The following is a 21,904-nucleotide window of genomic DNA, read 5'->3' on the forward strand; positions in this document are numbered from 1 at the left end:
AGATTAATCGCACTCTTAGATGCCACTGCCTTTGGCTCCGACAGCACCACCCCCCACCCCCCGTCGCACGAAGCTCCGACAGCAAATATTGATATATGCGATTAATCGCGATGAATTAATCACCAAGCTTGTAATTAATTAGATACATTTTTTGAATCGCTTGACAGCCCTACTAAATGAGCAACTTTTGCTAACAAGTTCGGAATGACGTGTCAATGTTGTGTTTACAGCTTGTGGGAAAAAAACAATCAGTTAATTCAGGTTGTTGTTGTGTGAAAATCCTTTTAAAAACACTATGTACAACTTTATTTTGTTTGGCCTACATAGTACAAGGCATTGAACTGACTTTACAATTCATAGGATATACCCAAGACTTTTTCTTGAAGTTGTACTACAGGTTCTTGAAAAGGAATTTCCTTTCAGAAATGTTCTTATTCTTCCTCTTTTGAAGTCTAACATTTTGGTTATTTCAATACATTTCAATAAGGTACAGGACGGAATCTCCTTTGCAATACACAGAATACATTGTAGGAAGTTGCAGTTAATTCAGTTCCAGAGTTTTTAAAAATATTATTAAATGAGTTATGATGATGTTATCTTCTTGTCGGTGGTTTTACTAAGAAAGTCCTTTCAGGAGATGTCCAGTTTCTTCTTTGACTCTCTAATCAGCTAAAACATGTCAGTGAAACACAAAAGAGCTGCTGCACTAATTGCATATGTGGCTCCTCGTAGCTCATTATGCAACACAAAGAAACGTCCTCTCAAATCAGGGGTCTGACGTTTTTTTGCCCACCGACCTCTGTGGATGACACTTAATTTGTAGTACATTCATTTTGTTATCTTTCTCTCTGTGTCTAGAGCATACACTAAAGACAAAAGGTGAATCACTTATAAATTAACTGACCAAAAATCCCCTGAACAAAACAATACGGCTAATAACTAATGTCATTATCACCTAAATAATAATATGCAAATCCACACAGAGTTTTTGAAGTGTGTTAATGTTTTAATGAGGCACGTTCGGTATCTGTGAATGCCAGAATATTTATGAGTAAACATGGGAGTTTGTGCTGTTATGGGAGTTTACAAGCGTGAGAGGGATCATGAGGTAGAGCCGGTTGAGGTTAACTGAGGAGAGAGCTCTCCTCGGGGATAGTTGCGGTCTGTGTTGTTGTTGTTTGTTTGTTCTGTGATTCTGCGGGTGAGAGGGGGAAGAAAGGACCAAAGACAATGCAAAGAGGATACGAACAGAGTCATTATCTGAGGATGAGCTTAAGTGTTGTGAGTTTTTGTCTGAGCCAAAGCAGAACACAAAGAAAACCTTCCCACAGAGAACAATGTCAATCCAAATCCCCTAAACAGCATTAAAAGAGCACTGAAGCGCTGCCACGGGGAAGCTCCCGTCTCAGCTTCCCAGAAAGAGTCTCATCTGCTGCTGGACAACACGGGCAAACCCCTGCTCCCTGACGCTTTACAATTCCTGTGGGATTGGAAGATGAGAGACCATGAGTCTACCATCTTTTTAAGAATATCTCTACAAATGGTTAACAACCAAAATCGGTTGGCTTCTGGTCGGCACGTTGCCATTAAAATTGGACTATTAAAACTTCTGAAAAAAGAGGGGTAAAACCACAATTCAGCCAGAGACACTTGTGCCAAAATATTGAGAATTTAAAGCAGGTTTTAAGGGCCTTGTTCTTTGAGGGAGCTCTCAAAGAATCTTAGCAGCAAGGGAGAAATAATCACCCAAATGTGTACATGAAGAATAAATCTTAGCATGCGAACAATACCAAAGGTTTAGAAAGTAAGGACGTGGTTGGGGTGGTGGAGGAAGCTGCAGCAGAAAACGGCATTGACATGAGCATATCAGCAAAGAAAAGGCTCAGTTACATCAGCTAGCTAAGCAGCTAAATCAATTAATGTAAGTGTAATCGCTGCATTCAGTGTATTTGCTCATGGGGGGAGTAAATAGGTGTGAATATTTTTGCATCAAGTTCAGTTTTGGTGAACTCAAAATGCTTAGTTTCAGTTGGAAATGCAGGAAGTTATCGTAACTGATTTGCTATGTTGCACCATCCACATATATTTAATAGTTTGCCGACATTTATGAAACAGGAGGCTATTGTACAAATGTTTTGTTTTTTAAATAAACAATGTAAACTTGTCCCGTTAGCAATTGAGCTAACAACCTTGCTCACTGACAGCCGACTTGCCAACAAAATCCCAACCAGTAGTAACTGATAAATTTCACTATGACACTTTCTGGTGGTGTGGGTCCTAATGGGGAGAATTGTTAGAGAGAAAGTTTTTAATGGCTGTGCTGTTCCCCGGTATGAATATGATTGGACATTAATAGTCACCACTGAGAGTGAAGCATTATTTACTCAGCTGATGCCAATAATCTAATGCAAACACAACTTTATCACTCTTCACAAAGCTCCTTTTTTCATTTCCTTTTTTAGATTGGATCCAAGTTTTCAATTAGACGGTTTTGTGTTTGCAATCATAACAAATGTTGTGGGAAAACTATCATATCACAGTTGATCCCAAGAGCAGCTAAAGCGAGATGGTCACTGTGCCATACTTTGTATAGAGCTCATGCCGTACAGAGAAAATACAAACCCCAAGTGAAACAGTACTTGGAAATTGCATATATAAACACAAATTAAACAACTGTGCATAATGAAGATTGAAGGCACCGTGACCCAACAAAAGGCTCCTAAAGTTACTACCTTTGTAGTTGTGAAAGAGGGTTTTTCTTAGCATGTGCCTCCATACACATTACTGAGCCACTAGGGGGCTCTCAGGAAAAGATTGCATCGTAACCATCATAACTTTACCTCAGTGAAATATAGGTAATTTCCCAACAGGACTCTGCCCTTGAGTGCTTGTGTGTGCAAGCATGCCTTGATATGAACATGTGCGCACTGCCATGCAATCCATAACAAGAATGTTCTACCTTGCCCCTGATATGAACCCCCTACATCAAGCCTTATTGTCTTCCACTTCTCCTTTCACACACGCACACTCACACATTAATCAGGGCTTGTAAGAGGCAAAGGTTTGCAAGGCTGTTTGATAGCAGATTAGGCTGGCGTGTCAGACAAGGGACTAGGCCACACAGAAGGAAGTCACATGCTGAATTCACACTCACGCAGACAACCACACACCCACGGTCAAAAGGAAGGAAACATATGTGAATACATGGGCATGCTCTGAAAGAAACTCAACACAAACCTTTTTGAAACGAGACTTTTAAGGTCAAACCAGTTGTTGCAAGCTGGTAACAACACGGAGGGCTGAATATGGCGGCAGAAATTAATAGACAACAATAGTCTTAAACGAATAGGGCTTTGTTTTAAGGAATCAAGCTGTGGCAACTGACTTGGTAGTTTCCGTCCCGAGGCATACGACTTCAGCACAGCTTGCAGAGGGTTGGAATTTGGGATAAATACGTTATCAGTAAGCTTGGGGAGCGGCTGGCATCAGTCATGACCAATCTTATCATCGACGCCTTTACTCCCCTGCAAAAGCTGTGCGCTCTGCATTTCCTGATGAGAACAGTCTTCGGCGCAGCCACCACAAAAGCTTCTCCCAAGGGGATTCGATGTCCTTGTGCAGGAGGTGCAGAATCGGCACAAGTAAATACACACAACACCTTAAATTAAATTAACTTGGCGGGAGATATAGCTTTTGCTTACCCCGGTGCGGTGGTCCAAGGAGAACTGTGGCACTGCAGGGAACACTTAAGTTGGAAAGCAACACATTAAGAGAAGGTATAGACAGCTGACTGTAAGATTGGGACAACAAGTCATTCATGATGCCTCTACCGGAAGATTGAAATGTCATCCTCTTTCGTATGCTTTGAATAGTCTCCTCATGTGCACATTTTTCGATAAATCCATGATCACACCATAAACCACGGGCTTACTCTATAAACCGTCAGCCATGTGCTGTGCACCTCGGGCATGTTCTAAGCAGATGGGAAGTACACAAATGTTTGACATCAAAAGTGCACTGCGGTGGATAATAATGAACACAACCCCACTGAGCTTGTCCTAACAGTCACATTCAGGGAAAAATCAATAAAAACACAACCGCATGGAGGTGAGAAAACTGCTTGTTTGTGCATCCAATAAAATCCTGGCTGCATGCCATCACAAAATGAGAGGCCCTAGTATCATCCATCTTTTGACAATAAAAGCCCAATTTGTGATTTAAATTCATGAATGTTAATTCCTCTGTTACTCTCACAAAGACTTGCTGACTCAAACCTCTGACCTTTTGGAGCCATTTACACATTAACGCTCATTTGAATCAACGATTGAGGTAAAAACAGGAAAAGACTAAACTTGTGCCAGATTACAATATACAAAATCTAAGATGTTATCTAGTCTCATGTCTCAATATTGATATGATATCATTATTCAAACCTGTGTAAAGGCCCTGTCACACATGTCCGTATGACAGAAACGTATGCCGGCGCATATGTAAATTGGTCAGAGTCCAAATACGTCCAACTTTTCATCGGATCGGAAAAGTGAACATATACAGATAGACATGTCTAACCTATTGATAGCGCATCACTTACTTATACAAAATGTATCTTACGAATACGCAACAAATACATAAGATATACAACAATATGGCGTATACAAAATATCGGCAACACGCTGGTTTACGTAGCTATAAGGTAAGGTACTCGTAGTATTCGTTAAGAGCTCACTGTGTTACGCTGGGGTGCGTTGTTGAACGCTGATGTTTTGAACATGTTCAAAATTACCGGACGTACCCGACGTGTGCTTCATAAGATATACAGACGTTACGTGACGTTAGACATACGTGAATAGGGAATACGTAGGTGAATATTTACCTACGTGAATATAGTACTTAAATACCTATGTGAATTCCTACGTGACTACGTTGGAGGTACGTTAGATATAGGCTACGTCGGCTGACGGTGAACCCTACAGCCAGTTTATTGATAACGAGTGATAACCCTATTCCTACCCTATGTTAAGATGATGCCTGACGACGGAGTAACTTATTAAACGTGTTTCTACAGTACAGCTAGCGTTCAGCATGTTAGCCGTTCTCCAGCATCAGCATAACATGAATCAGATGGCACTTTTCCAGCTCCGTTGGCCAGACGCTTTGATACGTTTTAAATGGGTAAGTGATACGCTATCAATGTTTGACATACGTATAATAATTTGTTATGTATTCATTATGTATACGTCAGCTACAACACCGCTGTGGAAAAGTTGGACTCTGACACATTTTTAGCTAATTTTCATATACGCCGGCATATGTTTCTGCCATACGGAACTGTGTATGTCTGCCGTGTTCGGCGTGTCGTCTGCGTCCTTCAAACGATCACAACTTACCCTTAATTTATATCAACCTATTGCCGATATTTCGTATGCGCCGACATACGTTTCTGTCATACGGATATGTGTGACAGGGCCTATAAATAAATAAATATTGTACTTGTAGAAACACAAATGAGTAAACGACTAAGTGAGTATGAGTAATTTTTTTAAAATACTCTCAGCAGTAAAACTTCATTTATTTAGTATATTTAGTATTTAGTACATATATTTCTTATGAAAGATATTGCTTGACCAATCACTCAATCATCTCTAGCAACATGAGGAGTTAGTGATGAAGAACTCCATATTAGTTATTAATATACATATTATTTCCTGTGTTTTCTCCTTAAATAACATGTGAATATTACTAAGAAAATGTACACTTAATGCATCAAGAATATTTCCGTTTATTGACACTTTATTATTTTCCCAAACTACAGTAAAATGCTAGAATGGGTTTAGCATGGAAATAACTTTGACGCTAACACGCAACAAAACTAGCAAAACAGAACTGAGAAGCTAACGTTAGCTTACCGAACATGTGAAGTGCAGCAAAGATGCAACCGGCACTTCTGGCGGTCGACTTCCATAACTGTTTTGACTTAGTTCCTACTTTTTCTTAATGTTGGTAAACAGAGCAACTCATTCTAGCTCAACATGGTGAATCCCTCCGGACACTGCGGAGTTCCCCACGTGCTCGCAAACTGCACTGCAACTTTTCAATCCCAGTAAGAGATGGGAATGGGTGAAACAAAAATATTTGACTTGGTAACCACAACTGTAGTGTCTCGGAAAAGAAGGAAAAAAGCATTAGGCCTACCCTAAATATCAATAGTTAAATTGTGTATAACTTTTTTCATTTGTATTATTAACCCGTTTTGTTCTGGGTTACACATGTGTACTTTTTTGTTACAGCTGAGACCACAAAAAGGCAATCCTGTGGGAAAACACTTTTGATTGTGTCTCGTTCATATCATGTCATGAAATGTGATCAGATAAAATAAATTTGCAAATATAAAATCACTGACCGGACCAACGATGGAAAAATACTGAGTGCTCAACCATAGCAGAGGACAGGGGCGAATGGCTGCTAAATAAACAACTCCATATAAGGGAACATACTTTTTCTAACAACCAAAATATAATGTTCTTTTCTGATTATTCACTACCAAAAACAACCACAATTTAAGTTATTTCAATCTACTTTACTCATGTTCGCATATCCTCACATGACCCCTCGGCTATAATGAACAAGGTAGAAATAGGAAAGAGGAACATGGACATAAATTGAGAAACATTACAATGGATTAGAGCATCGCACCATGTGCCCATCACCGCCATCTGGAGCAGTACCCTCAGTCAACACTTTTCGCTCAGCCAGACATTCAGTTAACAGTTTAAATCAAACAAATTTATTGATAGAGATAACATAAAATGTATGTTATCTTTGCCAATTTGTGTCATAAGGGGGTGGGCTCAATTGATGTGCTAATGTGCTTAGAAAACAGGATGGTGAATGTACTTTGATTAAAACAGCGGAGGATAATCACAGTGAAGGCCACTGATTTCCGAGCGGTAATCATTTTAACCTTTCTTTATCTGGTTGAGGTTTGCTTGCATACAGTGACATGTGGGAGCTGCCAGCTGGAAGCTGCAATTTCAGTCATCCAGTAAGCAGTTAGCTGGTCTACTGAGGCATTTGATAGTTCAGTGCTTTGCTCATCGGCACTTTGTTCAGAGTTCACCTTCCAGATTTCTGCCACTGAAAAAGCAAATGATATGCATCTTGGATGTGAATGATATTTTTTCTTATTATTTTTTTATGTGACTCAATTTGTATTGTACTGTTTATTCAATTCATTGCCTTTCCAATGATAAACAAACAAAAATAACAAATGCATCTGGTTTTGTTTTCATCAGTCATACTAAAATACATTTCCGGTCAGTTGCATCAGGACCTTGCTAATAAGGCCAGTGTGTCTAAGTAAAGTATAAGATTTATGTCTAGTGAGCACAACCTATGTTTCTAGAAACAACAATTCTTCCTCCCAATCAATTTAATGTGGTCAAGACTGTGACGGGACTCTAAAATAGGAAATAGGAAAGCCAATTGTTGCTTTTTGATGGCTGTGATCATATCGCACAGCCTGCACTGGGCACAAGAGAAAAAAAACAGTCAAGACAATGACCTCTGTCTGACCTCTTTAATACTTCTCCCTCTTTCTCACACACAAACACACACATACAGGCTGACACACATGGTCCGGTGTTGCTGATGTTGGCACATTTGTGCTCTGGGACAAGAGCTGCTTCATTGGCACTGATTACCGCTTTATCCTTGCCCTGCAAACAGCAGCCAACATCACCCTGCATACCAATGGATTACATGAACCAAAGGGGAAGAGGGGAATAAGGGAAAGGGAAAATGGGAAGAAAGCAGTATTTATAAAAACACCGTTTGTCGTAATAGTATAAAATGTCACAAGATGTAATACTGATGCCTCTATATGACCTACACACGTAAACGACACCATCAGTAAGAAGATTGGTTATTTATAAATAGTTATTCTGAATGCTTGTCATCTGTGCCACCGCGAAATCTAAAGAAAACATGCAGGTTCACCAGAAACTCCTTCGCATCAGACTCCAGATGGGCTTCCGAAAGCGGCCAGCACGCCACGGACAGACCCAGATTCGGTTTTGCTGCTCCGCCAGTCCCAGCTGGGAGCCAACGCTGACACCACACTGCTGGAGGCCTTGGCCATATTGCTGGAGGGAAGGGAGGCACGGGAGAACCAGAACCAGGACTGAGCAGGGATGACTGTCAGACACTTCTGCAGTAATAATGAGGTTTTCTAAAGGCACTCTGGTTCTTGAAAACACTACCGCTTTTGTCCACAGAGAGCACCAAAATCGTAGCTCACACAGTGATTACCGCTGATAATGCCGCCCCGACAAACAGCCTTGCCCCAAAAACATAATGGCCACCCTTTGGTTTCCCTCCGGTTGATACTGCCAGCTCTGTCAGCACCGTTGCCATTGTTTGCATTGTTTTCACTGTTAGCGCCGTAAGCTGCCAACCGCCGGCTGGGCTGTCGCCATGTTGAGAGCTGTGTAGAGGCAATCCCTCAACTATACATATACTCCATATAGAGAACCTTTAACATTTATTATTTGTTGTTATACATTGTCGTACAATGCTAACATTTTTACATACTTTATTCTTATTTTTCTTTCAATTTCCCCCCAAGGATCAATAAAGTATTTCTGTTTCTGATTCAACACTTTAAATGATAATGTCGTGCAGAGAGGGGCCTCAGATCGGAAAATGTCTGAAATGTGTCATTTTAGAGGATATGGACAAACAAACAACATATTTTTATGTTTAATTTGGAGGATGTAATTGTCAATTTTTTTCAGCAAAAGTTACATAATCTCACTTTAAAGGACTTTGATATGACTGGCTAGTTTTTGGGATTGGCTATATTGTGCATTATTAAACAATGTTCCCTATCAACCCTACCTTTTTCATACTGTAAATTTGTTTTGAGATCTATTGAGCAGCGGAATAGGGTATTAAAGACATTTAAGAGATGAAAAGAGGGAGCAAAACACATTAAAGATTAAAGGTTACACTTACAGCGGTTAATAAACCAAGTTTGGTGAGCAGCAACTCACCTGATTTATGCCACTGCACAGTTTATTGAGCTACAAACCTTATGTCAACTCAGCATATTGGACACTGTGATTTTGTTAACTACATAGGGTCACACTGAGCTATAATTCTGTTCTGTCAGTTCAGGACAGAAAGATAGAATTCATCATGTCGGCCCTTTTCCTGCACACACACGCACACACGCGCACACACGCACGCACACACACACACACACACACACACACACACACACACACACACACACACACACACACACGGGGTCTGTGAAAGCTGCAAGTCTTTTCAGGGCAAAGCGACTCTAGCAGCAATAAGTTGGAGATGGAGAGCGGTTGAATCCGCAGAAGTTAACATTCAGGGCCACATCGATGGGCTTCAGATGTGTCAGATGACAGCCTCCTGAATGAGTCGCAGTCCGCAGTCTGAGGAAAGCTGATAAGACCCGGCGGAAGACCTGCTTTTCAGTGGGAGACAGATGGAGTTGGAACAAAACACATGAAACGGACACACACACACACACACACACACACACACACACACACACACACGTGTATTTCCATATATACACGCACACACAAGTGGAAAATCAAGACATGATTCGGATGACATTAATAATCTAATAATAATCTAATAATATCATTGTAAAAACATGTCTGTGACAGTAGGTTAACAGATCTTAAACATTGCAGATACTTTATTTAAGAGAGAGATCATTTTGCTTAGCTTTAAATAATATCAAAGTCTAAAACACTGTCAAACCAAATATAATCTGAACTAAACTTGAAATCTAATTTCAAATGAACATTGTTGCACAAAGACAAACAGTACAACAGATGAAGTTAATACGGACCACAACGGGAGGACCGGCTGTATTTGGAGAAACATGGATGAAGACTTTTGGAACTGGTAACACAGAAAGACTTTTGCCAACTCAATTCTTCACATTGGCAAAAGGAGTGTTTCGTGAGCAAACTATGCCAATTGCTTCCCCTGTTGAATTGCACGACGTCTAGGGACAGCTTGATGCCATATGTGACTGCCTGGATATAAACTAGGGTCTTTAAGCCAGTAAAATACTCTACTGTTTATACATTACTGAACATCTCTATAAAGGCTATACTTTTCCAAAACATCTCATTTAGGGAAGCATGCTCCGATTCTTTATGCAATTTCTAAACAAGAGTCAAACCCTTGCTGTTTCTACTTGTAGCAACATCCACCATCTTGTTTGGAAAAACAGATGACACTCTGACATGATGGCACACATAATTCTTGGCATAACTAATATAGTGGGACAGTCTAATTGATATCCTCTAGGATGTTTGCCATGTATCTGGTTATTTATGGTGTACTTTGGGCCCATTGTTCAAATTCAAATGAAGGGGGTTGCACCACTCAGCCTTCTTGCCAATTTTGCAACGGAAAAATCCCCTTTAGTGCAAAAAACATAGACCATCCTTATAAAAGAGATGTTTGTAAACCTTTAGACAGAACTATATACATGAAGATTTTATATTTGTACATCTTTGCCGGAGCCAAGCGATTTCTATCGTTTGTATCAAGTCTATGGACCAATCTCTTCATACATCCATGGCTAAAGCTAATGCGAAAGCGCTGGGAATTTGCCTCCAGCTGACATTTTAATGTTTTCATTTGATTTTAACATCTTGGTCCTCACAAGTATGGATGTCCTGGTCATGAGCATGTCTTTTCTAACATAACCTGTAAACCCACTAAGTAGGCCTAATTTCTTTGGAAATATTATAATAATAAATAGCAGTTAGAGCGCATAAAGACTATTTAATCCAGTTTTTACACTTTTGCTCTTGTATTTTTGCTTTTGTAAAGGCTAAGAATAAAAGCCACCCCCTTTTAAAACTCTTTAAATGTCGAGTTTAGCTCCTATTAAAGCCCCATGCACAACAATGTTTAGCGAATGGTCCATTGCTCTTCAGTCATGGGCTCAGGATTAAGGCCCCATTGTGATAAAGTATCCACCCTAATGAGGAGTCCTTAAACAAGGCACTTTACCAGGTGTAAATGTATGGAGCAAGTTACTCCTGAAAAAGAGGGAGGGGGGAGCATTGTTGTCAGCAGTGTGGTTGAATAAACATTTAAAAAAACATAGTTTTTATTCACTTAAATTGTGCCAGTGCAGATTTGTATTCTATAATTGTTTATTATACAGTTTAACCAAGCAAACACACTGAGCTTCATTGCTCCCCTTTCCCACTACGATAAAGACCACGCTCAGTTCGAGAAATAACAACCCGAAGCAAAGTCTTCACTGTGATTATATATATTATGATGATGTTGATGGCTACCATCTGCAGCACCTAAGCACCTACAATCACAGTCACAAACAAGAGGCACGCTGGAGGGGATAATTGCTTTAACTCTTTGTTTCCCGATGTGGCATCTGATTGTGTGTCATATAACATCCACGCCCGAACAATTAAACACTTTGTTTTGCAGATGTTTTCATTTAAACATGAGTTACTGTAGTATCCCCTCTTTCATTCAAAATATTATTTTTTGTTCATTACAACTAAAAAAAAAACTAGAAACCGAAATCTTGCATTCTGTCACTGCTATGATATGCTAGCACTTTAATTATGTTACATATACATTGGGGGAAAATAAATGACATGGGTTCTAATTATATACACATGTGGCATTGCTGTGAATAATTGTTATCCAGCATACACATAAGTGTCATTATGAACCATGACACACAGACAGAGGAGGTAATTGTAGAGTAATTGTTGATGCTGCTGCAACCTTTATGAACAAAGAGTGTGTTTTTTCTGCTTCCTGTTTTGTTTGGCTCTTCACTTAATATATCACATAACTGTTTCGGCAACTGCAGCCATGGTACCCAAGCACAATATATTAATTGAAGGTGTCATATAGTCATTACCACAAAATCTAAATAAGTTTCCTCCTGGGAGAAGATTTTGTGGTGGATCTTCTTTAGGCTTTTCATTCTGTCACAAAAGTGTCAGCGCGAGAGGCAAGTGAGTCAAGTGAGTCTGATCTAAATTGCTTTCTCTCCTGTGTTTATGACTTAATAAGAGGTTAAAGAAAAAGTTTTGCCAGTATAATCCATCCAAGTTCCTTCTTTTTCTTTTTCATCTCTGAAAACAGGTCAGAAAAACTAAATACTGTCATGTCTTTCTTTTGGCTAGAAGTGTTATTTTACATAACTGGCAAAGTGGATGGAGAAATTAAAACTCACCTGGAAGAAAACATGCACGCTTGTAGTCCTATTTAGAACATGGGGTAGTGGTGCACTTCTGTGTGGCCAAAATGAGACACCAGACGCTTAGAAAACTGTTTACATCAGACTTTGAAAAAGGTTAACCATAACCCTTTTTATCACTTGCCTCTCAGAGCTTCCATACTGCACTGCTTCTAACGAGAAAATAAAGTGCAGGAGATTTGATGCAGCGCCACCTCACTGCTCCACCACTTTGTGAACCACAGCTTTTAGACTCAAGCTTACCAAAAATGAGTTGTGCTTCTCACAATATGAAATTGACTCAGGTTTGTCCTGTACACCACTGATAATAGTGTTCATTTATTTTTGCCTGACAGTTCTCTGTAGCTGACCCTGCTCTCTGACCTCACAGGAAAGGCTCAAGCAAAAAAGATTATTGATCCCCCGTAGGGGAAAGATAGAGTATCACAAAAAAAAAGCTCACATTGTATTTTCTGCAACCTTTGGGTTTTATACACACAGGGAAAAAGGAGTCTTTTAATGATTTGGTGATTTAGAGAACAGGATGTGGAAATACCAACAGCACACAGAGTGATATACAGGTGGTACAGGTCTTTAAAATGTTGACATGAAATGTTATCTTGTTCTGTCTGCTGACATGAGCTCTAACACAAAAACATCTCGTGCCTCGAGGGGTCATAACTTCACGTGCCATTTCTTCTGAAAAGATCCTCTTTATAATCACGGTGTCGGGCCTCGCTTTCACCTGCAAAATGTCTCTCGAAAAGACACGTACCAACCAGGGAGAGACTCAAAAGGACCACAAATAAATATAAAATGACTACAAAGAGAGAGAACAAGATTACAAAGAGACACAAAATACCAAAAAGAGGTAAAACAACGTTAAAGTCTTTGGTGGGGCCTTTTTACCTTTTTGCGCCCAGGGGCCCATTGTCAGATTATCAGCCCATGATTATAATGTGTGTAGATAACCAAAACCTCCGCAGTCTAACTATCCATGAAAGTATGGTCAGCACCTGAGTGTGACTGCAGGGGTACAGTAGAACACATCTTGATGTTGTATAAAATGTCAGCTTGTACAAGACACACAGATAAAAAGATAGTTTACATACATCGATGGCATTTGTGTATTTGTGCATGTTTGCATGTGAGTCAGTAAGTGACACAGATGGTCATGTTGATATACACTTAATGCATACATTTGCGGACAGCTGAACGTGTGCGTGTGTCAGTCTGTTTCATCTACATGGTATGGTGCTGCAGCGTATATGATTTAGTTAGTAATTAGGGAATAGAGACGTATCCAATTATTGGGGTTGTGAAATATCACCCTGTCTCAGTAGTTATTCCAGCACTGTCTGCACCCTGCCTTATTATTACACCAGCTGCATATATGATTACAGTGTGCGTGTGTAAAAGAGAGAGAGAGAGAGAGAGAGAGAGAGAGAGAGAGAGAGAGAGAGAGAGAGAGAGAGAGAGAGAGAGAGAGAGAGAGAGAGAGAGAGAGAGAGAGAGAGAGCAAATATAGTAAATGTGTGTGTCCAAGAAAGGCGGCGTCTACAAAGGAAACTCATTTCTGCTTATTGTAGATTATAGGTGGCAGGACCACATGCCCGCAGGAGCTGCAGCTAAAGCCATAGCTGACAGTCTCATGACACCCTGAGTGTGTGTGTGGGGGGGCCAGGGTACTACTGGTACTACCTTTCTCTTCCTGGCTGACTTTAAGTACATGGACACACGCACGCACGCACACACACACACACAAAGGTATGTACTACATCATAAAGAAATTATACCACTCTTGCAGCGCTGTACATAAACTAAAAGGCCATCAATCAGATACTGCTTCTCTCACAAGGTGTAAACACATAGAGGGGGAAACACACGGCTGCTTGCATGACTGTGTTTGTCCGTTGAGTGTGCGCGTGTGTGTTTGCAGTGTGAGTGTGTAAATCTGCACAATCATATCTCACCCACTGAAAAAGCCACCTTCAGCACTGCCTGTCACCAGTGGAAACAAAGAACAGGAACCGTTGTATGTCAGCAACCGGAGAGCTGCTATCTCCAACCATCTGGGAGAGGGAAAAGATAGAGATTCTCTAAGGATGCTGCTAGAAAAAATAAATAAAATAAAATACAGATTTCCGATGTGGAGGTAGACAGAACATTCACTCCATAGAGAAGGGTTCTGACATAAATCACGAGATGGCTATCTGCTCTGGGAAGTGATGAAAAGACAAATGCGACAGCAGCACAATATGCATGTTTACAACATATTGTGCATGCAAAATTGAGGCTGACATTTTATATGCATTTGTAATTTCAGTCATATGTTGTTCCGAAGACACAACATCAATGCAAAATAAAATATTACAGAGTGTGTATTCATCTCCCTGTGGACTCCTTTGTTTTGTTCCTACCTTGCATACAAACACACACCTGCCTCCAGCCTATCCCTTTATAGTTTGTACCACACACACAAGCACATATACATACACACACACACACACACACACACACATATACACACACACACACACACACACACACACACACACACACACACACACACACACACACACACACTGACAGATATGAGAAGACAACAAGTCAAGTGATGCAGAAGTTAAACTAGTGAAGCATGTGGAAATAATTTACACATGGGAGCTGGAGGACAGAACCTACTCTCGCATTCAGGAAGGTGTGGAACACATTCATCATGTCCTACAGAGTGCATTCGATAAGGGGGCACTTTTGAAGTATTTTGGAGATAGTAGAAATGTTTATTGCACATCAGAGGGCAATAAAAACTCGAGCTTCTCCCATATGCCCGCCTTGAGATATTCAGACTGTTATCACTGCTGACTGTTGCCTTGAAAAACTTGCCTGCACGGACTACGCTGATCATGTAGAGAATTCCACAGCTCTCTGACAACAAAAACCATGCCACGGTAACAGCCGCCTTTCGCCGCCAGCCGCCCTGCGCGCACCTAATTGGTCCCTCTGATTGACTGGCGTGCTTCTCCGAGGTTCTCATTGGCTGAGTGGTAATGGACCCGTGACTGCGATCCAGTAAAACCCACTGGAGGCGGAGCACGCAGACCAAGGCGGAGCTCTCCGTGGTACTTAAAAGGAGCTGGTGCTGAAAGAAGTGAAGTACTAGCACGCACGACAGCCGGAGCGCCCGGTGCGCGGTGCGAAGAGTGAGAGAGACAAGTGTGAGAAGAAAGAGGGAAGAAGAAGAAAGAGAGAGAGCAGGGGACCGTGCAACCCTCTGTACTCATGGACCATAAGGATATTTAACCATTTGCCCGGGGAGCGCACAGGTATCCTCTTTTATATCCAGTTTCTCCATGACACAGGACTTGCCTTTATTCACAGTGCTTTCTCTTTGCTTACTCTTTAGCAGCTGCAAGCCTCAGACTATTGTCCTCTCTTTTTTTTCTTCTGCATGGGAACTGCAGGCTCTTTCACATTCCTCTGGAATTAATGATTGACTAATGGGTGTGAAGGGAGCAAGGGGCAGCGGATCATTGATTGTGTTAGTGTACTCTTTCAGCTCAATAACACGAGAGAGCTCTTGCCCCTCCATACAGGTGACTGTTGAGAAGCGATGAGTGCATTCTTAGCCTCTTATCTACTGAGCAAAGGGATTAAAATGCAGCCAAGCGTTTGTGCATAATGTGTCTTGTTCTGTGAAAGCTCTATTTTACGCTATTGACACCCCTTTCTCTATCACTCTCTATCTTTCTCGCCCTCTCTCCCTCGCAGACACCGCAGTCCATGCCTCTGCCTTGCCAGGTCATTGATGGGAAATCAACTGGATCGGATCACCCACCTCAACTACAGCGAGCTGCCCACGGGGGATCCGTCTGGGCTGGAGAAGGACGAGCTACGGGTCGGCGTCGCCTACTTCTTCTCTGACGAAGAGGAGGAGGTGGACGACCGCACTCCGTCCGACTGCGGCTTCACCAAGGACCACAGCCCGGCTGAGGAGGGACCCTTCTCGGTCAGCGAGGTGGAGTACTCAGCCTTCTGCTCCCAGGAATGCATCTTCTCCAAGCTGCGGGAGAACGAGGACTTGAATGTGTACGCGGCCAAAACTTTGCTGACTATGTGCAAACCAGGGGACCTGCTGGAGCTGGTGGCCACCGCACAAGCACCCCACTGGGCTATCTACGAGCAGGACGACCAGGTCATTCATCTGCACAAGGGCGAGATCCGCAAGGACAGCCTGCTTGAGATCAGTAGCGGCCGCCACGGGAGGATAGTGAACAATCGGTACCGGTACCGGCCGCTTCCTCCTGACCTTGTGATGCAGAACGCAGTGGGACACCTGGGCCTGAGCAGCGAGGAGATATGCTGGACCAACTCGGAAAGTTTCGCAGCTTGGTGCCGCTTTGGGAAACGGGAGTTCAAAGCGGGGGGAGAGGCGCACTCGGCAGAGCAGCAGTATTTCCTCAAAGTGCATCTGTCCGGCAGCGGGGTGCACACTCTGGTCTTTCGCAGCCTGGAGGACATGATCTGGGAGAGGAGGCGAGTGGATGCCAGTGGAATTCTCAAAGAGCTGTCTTTGGTTAACGGGGGCAAGGAGTGATCAGGGATTCCGTTTGATATCCCCACACCCCCCATGTCTCCCCCTTTCCCCGCTGCGCACGGACGCACAAGCAAACGTACTGACACACACAAGCACATAGACAGACGCACACACATGCAAGGACCTGTTGGTTTTGGACTGTCTGTTTTGTAACGGATGGACCCCGGGCTGAGTCTGGACAACAGGCGCTCTGTGGAATTTCCATCAAATGTGCATAGTGTTGAAAACTGCGAGAGAGCGGCCATATAAACAGACAACGCCCCTTCACATTAGAATTCGTGCTGAGTGGGACACACGATTTCTGCTAAACCCATTGCCCCGAACAGCGAAAATCACATTTTACAGACCGCACATAGCGCACACGGTGCGGTTTCTGTTTAATTTCTCGGGATAATGGAATTGGCCCCCTCTCGGTGCAAAGGGCGCCTGCTGCGGCAGACCAGACGGTGAGAGACGGGGGGGGGGGGGTGAAAGATAGGATGTGGGATGGCTCTCGAAAAGTCTCCCTTCTATTTTTTTACTGTTAGCTTTAAGACCGGGACTGACCATAACACAGATCCACTAATCCCAGTCCCAGATGGCTACGCAGTTGCCTAAGCAAAGCATTTTGGCTTGTTCAAGCTCCCCTTTTGCCATAACAAGAAGAGTATTGTCATTTTGAAATTGTCATCCTGCTCCACAGCACTGGGTGTACTGTATGTGTACAATTGTATTCATATATTGATTTCAATTTGAGTCCCTTATTTTTGTATTTAAGTTTAGTGGATTTAACCCTGATCTCTGATTTTTGGTTGAAATAAATGGAGGTTGAAATATGAAAATAAGCACTTGGGTCTGGCAGGTGTTGTTTGGTCACACATACACACAAACACATGATCTCTCACTCTTACTCACACATTCATGCCCATGGTTGTATGAATTATTTATACTCGAGTGCCTCCTGACCTGCCTCAAGCCAAATGGGCTTCATATATCTGCACAGTATTTGGAGGCAGTAAAATGGTCATCTGCATCAAACCCATAATGGCTTTATGAAAAATCCATATGGGATCCGGGAGCTACAGTATATAGGCAGCTGTATAGAGTCAATGGGAACATGCAGTGTTTGACCAAAGGCTATTTTCCATGTGTGGGTTTTATCCTGCTGGTGTTTAGACATTCACAGGCATTAAGATCACCAAATTATGTTTTTCCTTCTTTTCACATTACAACACAACACACGTTGGCTTCCTCAATCATATTTCACAACTGCATTGTGGACAAGATGTCCTCCATGTAATGCTTATCGTGAGGAAACACATTGTGTTGTTACGGCACCTGTGTTGTACCTCTGGATTGATGTTTTGACTCCTCTGCTCTGAGAGTCAGACGGTGCCTTCCTTTTCTCTTGTGATCAGCTGTAGTTTCAGTGAAGGTGGGATTAATCACCTCCGTATAACTTCTTGTGTCTCCCTACGTTCGCCTAATTCAGTCTGAAAGGACCAGCGAGTGGATTTATGGAAAGCTTCTGCTGTAGTGTGTGTCTTTGTTCTGCCAGGCAGCCTGCTACATCTGTGATTCATTGTTTTTTGTAAACAAGAACTAAGGAGGTTTTCAATATATCATTTTGCCACCATGGAGCTTGTGTGGTTGGATATAGTGTAGGTAGAAATCCTGATTTCAGCCTCATTGTGGTCACAAATAACAGCTACAGCTGGAATGGCAGACAAAGAGTTTGTATGTGTTTGTGTGGGGAACCAGCATGAGTGTGTGTTTGTCTCATGTGGGACTGTTTTTGTCTGGTGTAGGTGATGTTTGTTACACTGACAAGCTCAATCACACCCAGGTCCTCTACCGATTCAGTGTGTTTGTGTGTATGGTGAGAGAGTGTGTGTGTGTGTATGTGTGTGTGTGTGTGTGTGTGTGTGTGTGTGTGTGTGTGTGTGTGTGTGTTGGAGTGTGCAGATGTAGCAATCTCACCACTCAGACGTGCTTCACGTCAAAACACAGACTAATAAGCCTGTGAATCTTGTGCCTTGAGAAGATTTTCTCCAGGAATTGACCCAAATGCTTTATTCTATCGGCTTTGCCGTGACTGCATTGACACATTTTCTTCTCTTGTTAACTTCCTTTTCCTCTAATTCTCTTTAGCTTCTGTTGGCGGGTATTTCAACAGTCTTGCTTTGTATTGCAGAAGTATACATTTGGATGTCTCAGATTTGAAATAGGAACTTTAGTTTATAATTTAAACATATTTAGATCATCAAACATGTAATTCTGACTAACAAACATCTGTTCCAAATGGATTTACATAAACATAATTTAACCGTTTTATCTTCTGTTTTTCCCGCTGATGACTGTTCTGTCGGTTCAGTACATCTCTAAAAGGCTCCATGTTAAATAGAGGTTGCCCCAGGTGGGTGATTATGTGTGTGTGTGTGTGTGTGTGTGTGTGTGTGTGTGTGTGTGTGTGTGTGTGTGTGTGTGTGCATGTGTGTGCGTGTGTTTGCATGTGTGTAAGTGCATCAGACATCCCCCTGTGAGTTTGAAAAATCAGGGTAGTGGGGCAGCCGGTATTAGAGTGTGTGTGTGTGTGTGTGTGTGTGTGTGTGTGTGTGTGTGTGTGTGTGTGTGTGTGTGTGTATAATAGGCATCGGAAAAAGATTTTCCAGTGTGTGTTTGTTCCAGGCAGATAATGCACACCACATTGTTAACTTGAGGAGAGGCTTCTCCTATCTGACATGACATGGTGTGTGTGTGTGTGAGACCTAATTATCAAAGCTATGTGGTTCTGTGTATATATACTATACATATCGGTCATATTGCTGTGTGCCTGTATATTCATTAAGGGCTGCATCTTTGTATCCATCAGCGACAGTGTGAAAGTAAACGCTGTTACTAGGGCAACTCCAGCCACTGTCATGCTGTACATCCACTTAGGTGTTGTGTCTGCATGTGTGTGTGTGTGTGTGCCTGTGCAAACCCTCCACAGCTTAAAGCTAGTGGTTAGCCTTAATAGCTACTCATGTAAGACAAACACATGACAACCGAATCTCTTTCTCCCTCACACACACCGACTCACTGGGGACCAGCTATTGTTCCTTTGTGCAGTGGTATGGATGTATATAATGCACACTGGGGTTTGTCTACACTCTACTGTGTGTGTGTGTGTGCGTGTGCGTGTGCGCTGCATCTGCATCTGCATCTGGACAATGCAGCAATCCCAGCTCGCCTGCTGCCAGCTAAATCAGCTGTCTCAGAGGAGATGTTCTGGGGAGGAGGGAACAAGACAGAATATCCTGTCTGTGTGATGTCTTTAAGAGGATCGCCCTCTAATCTAGACACTGGCCTGGACTCCCAGTAGGCTTCAATGTCTTGTCTTCCCCTTCCTCTGTTTCTTTAGAATGAGCGCTTTATTCAACAACAAATGAGGCAGTGGTAAATGGGTTACATGCTGTTAAAACGTTGCTAACAGTGGTTTCTTCTAAACATCTGTTGTAAAAATGTGTGCATACATAACATGTAGTATTTGTATGCTTGAAACAGCACCTACACACTGACTTTAAAAAGGAGTACCCGCTGTAAAACAATTTAAATGACAAGGTCTTAAAGGTCTTCTGGCTCAAAGCATTGTCTTTGTGCATGTGATTAAAACCTGTAAGAGGTTGGTGCTTGGACTGTGATTCTTTAAGATGGAATCTGCGCTCTAAAACCTGTACGCAGCATTCAAGTCTGTCATCGGGGTTTTATAAGTGAAATAACTTTAACAAAGTTTTTGCACACCGTTACATTTCAATGGATAAATCTGGTGATATTCTTTATTTTTCTTATAATCAACAACATGAAAAGACCAAAACCAGCACTGAATCATCATATTAACAAGTATTGCCTGATATAGCCATATTTGTTGAACAAAAACACATTATTGAGCTAGACATGTTATTTTATTTTATTATTGTGAACATCGGCACTCTTCTGTATTTTGGCTCAATCCTGTATAAAGCATCCTGCTGCTGTAAATACTCACTAGAGCACCAAACCTGCAGCTGAAATGAGTTGCTGACACATGCACTATTTGTTCCTGTTTGAGATAAAGGTTGCTAAAATAAATAAATAAAGAAACTACAGTACCCAGCTGTTTTAGGAAACCGTTAAGCCTTTTCTTTAAATGAAAGTTTGTGAGCTGTTTTTTGAAGGTTTACAACGTTAGTAAGAACTAGAGGTCTTGGGATTGACAGACACAAACAAGTTATGGAAGTTGGAAAGTTTGGATGTTTATTGTTGGTCTTTTTATGCAATTTGATGACAGCAACAGAAATATAGAAAAGCACCAACCTTATCCTTTAATGACAGGAATGTGCTAACAACAACTCTTTAAACTGAGCAGGAGCTAGAAATGCGGGACACTGAATGTAGTTACAACATTTCAGTCAGTCCACCTTCATCAGGTCAAATGAATGTAAGCTTCTTACAGTAGGGGAGATTCATCCTACTGTACCTTATAAAGGTTTATGCCAAAAGGTTGTAGCTAAAAAAAACTTTAGTTTTGTGTAATGACTATCGCATTTGGACCAGACAAAGTAGCAAACTGGTGTGTGTGTGTGTGTGTGTGTGTGTGTGTATGTGTGTGTGGTAATGGTTAAATGTGAGCATTTGAGTGGAACACACAAACATCCCCACACTACTGAACACAATCTGCACGCCGCGCCCTGCTTCATGTGGAACAGGTGGACTAACTGACATGCAAATATACACCTCTATTCAAACAAGTTTGTCTGCACCTGCACTGTGGATTAAACTCTGTACTCTATCACAGCCTGTTTGCTCATTAACATTTAGAACAGTATCACAGCTCTGAAGCAATGTACAGACTGGAATTCTATGTTTTGTTATGCAAAGTAATTTGGAGAGTTATGCACTGCAGCTGTTTTTTGGGTTGTTGTTTTTTTTTTTGTACCTATAGCAAAGTGATATTTGTCATGTGTGTATATACTTAAGATACATTTTTTTATTTCTTGGGGCAGTGGTGGAAGAAGTATCCA

General features: G+C 41.7%; 1 protein-coding gene across 1 annotated transcript; it reads left to right on the forward strand.

The window, feature by feature from the left end:
• The first annotated feature begins 15,461 nt into the window (after nucleotides 1–15,461).
• On the forward strand, nucleotides 15,462–17,707 carry lratd1 (LRAT domain containing 1). Its single transcript, XM_029425431.1, has 2 exons — nucleotides 15,462–15,612; nucleotides 16,058–17,707. Exon 2 carries the CDS (start codon nucleotides 16,095–16,097, stop codon nucleotides 16,881–16,883), a length of 789 nt encoding a protein of 262 aa, XP_029281291.1. The 5' UTR covers nucleotides 15,462–15,612; nucleotides 16,058–16,094; the 3' UTR covers nucleotides 16,884–17,707.
• Nucleotides 17,708–21,904: the final 4,197 nt, after the last annotated feature.

This window comes from Cottoperca gobio, chromosome 24 (assembly GCF_900634415.1).
Source record: "Cottoperca gobio chromosome 24, fCotGob3.1, whole genome shotgun sequence".
Lineage (NCBI taxonomy): Eukaryota > Metazoa > Chordata > Actinopteri > Perciformes > Bovichtidae > Cottoperca > Cottoperca gobio.

Coding starts and splice junctions, on each gene's coding strand:
- lratd1 (XM_029425431.1), top strand. CDS start 16,095: ATGGGAAATCAACTGGATCGGATCACCCACCTCAACTACAGCGAGCTG.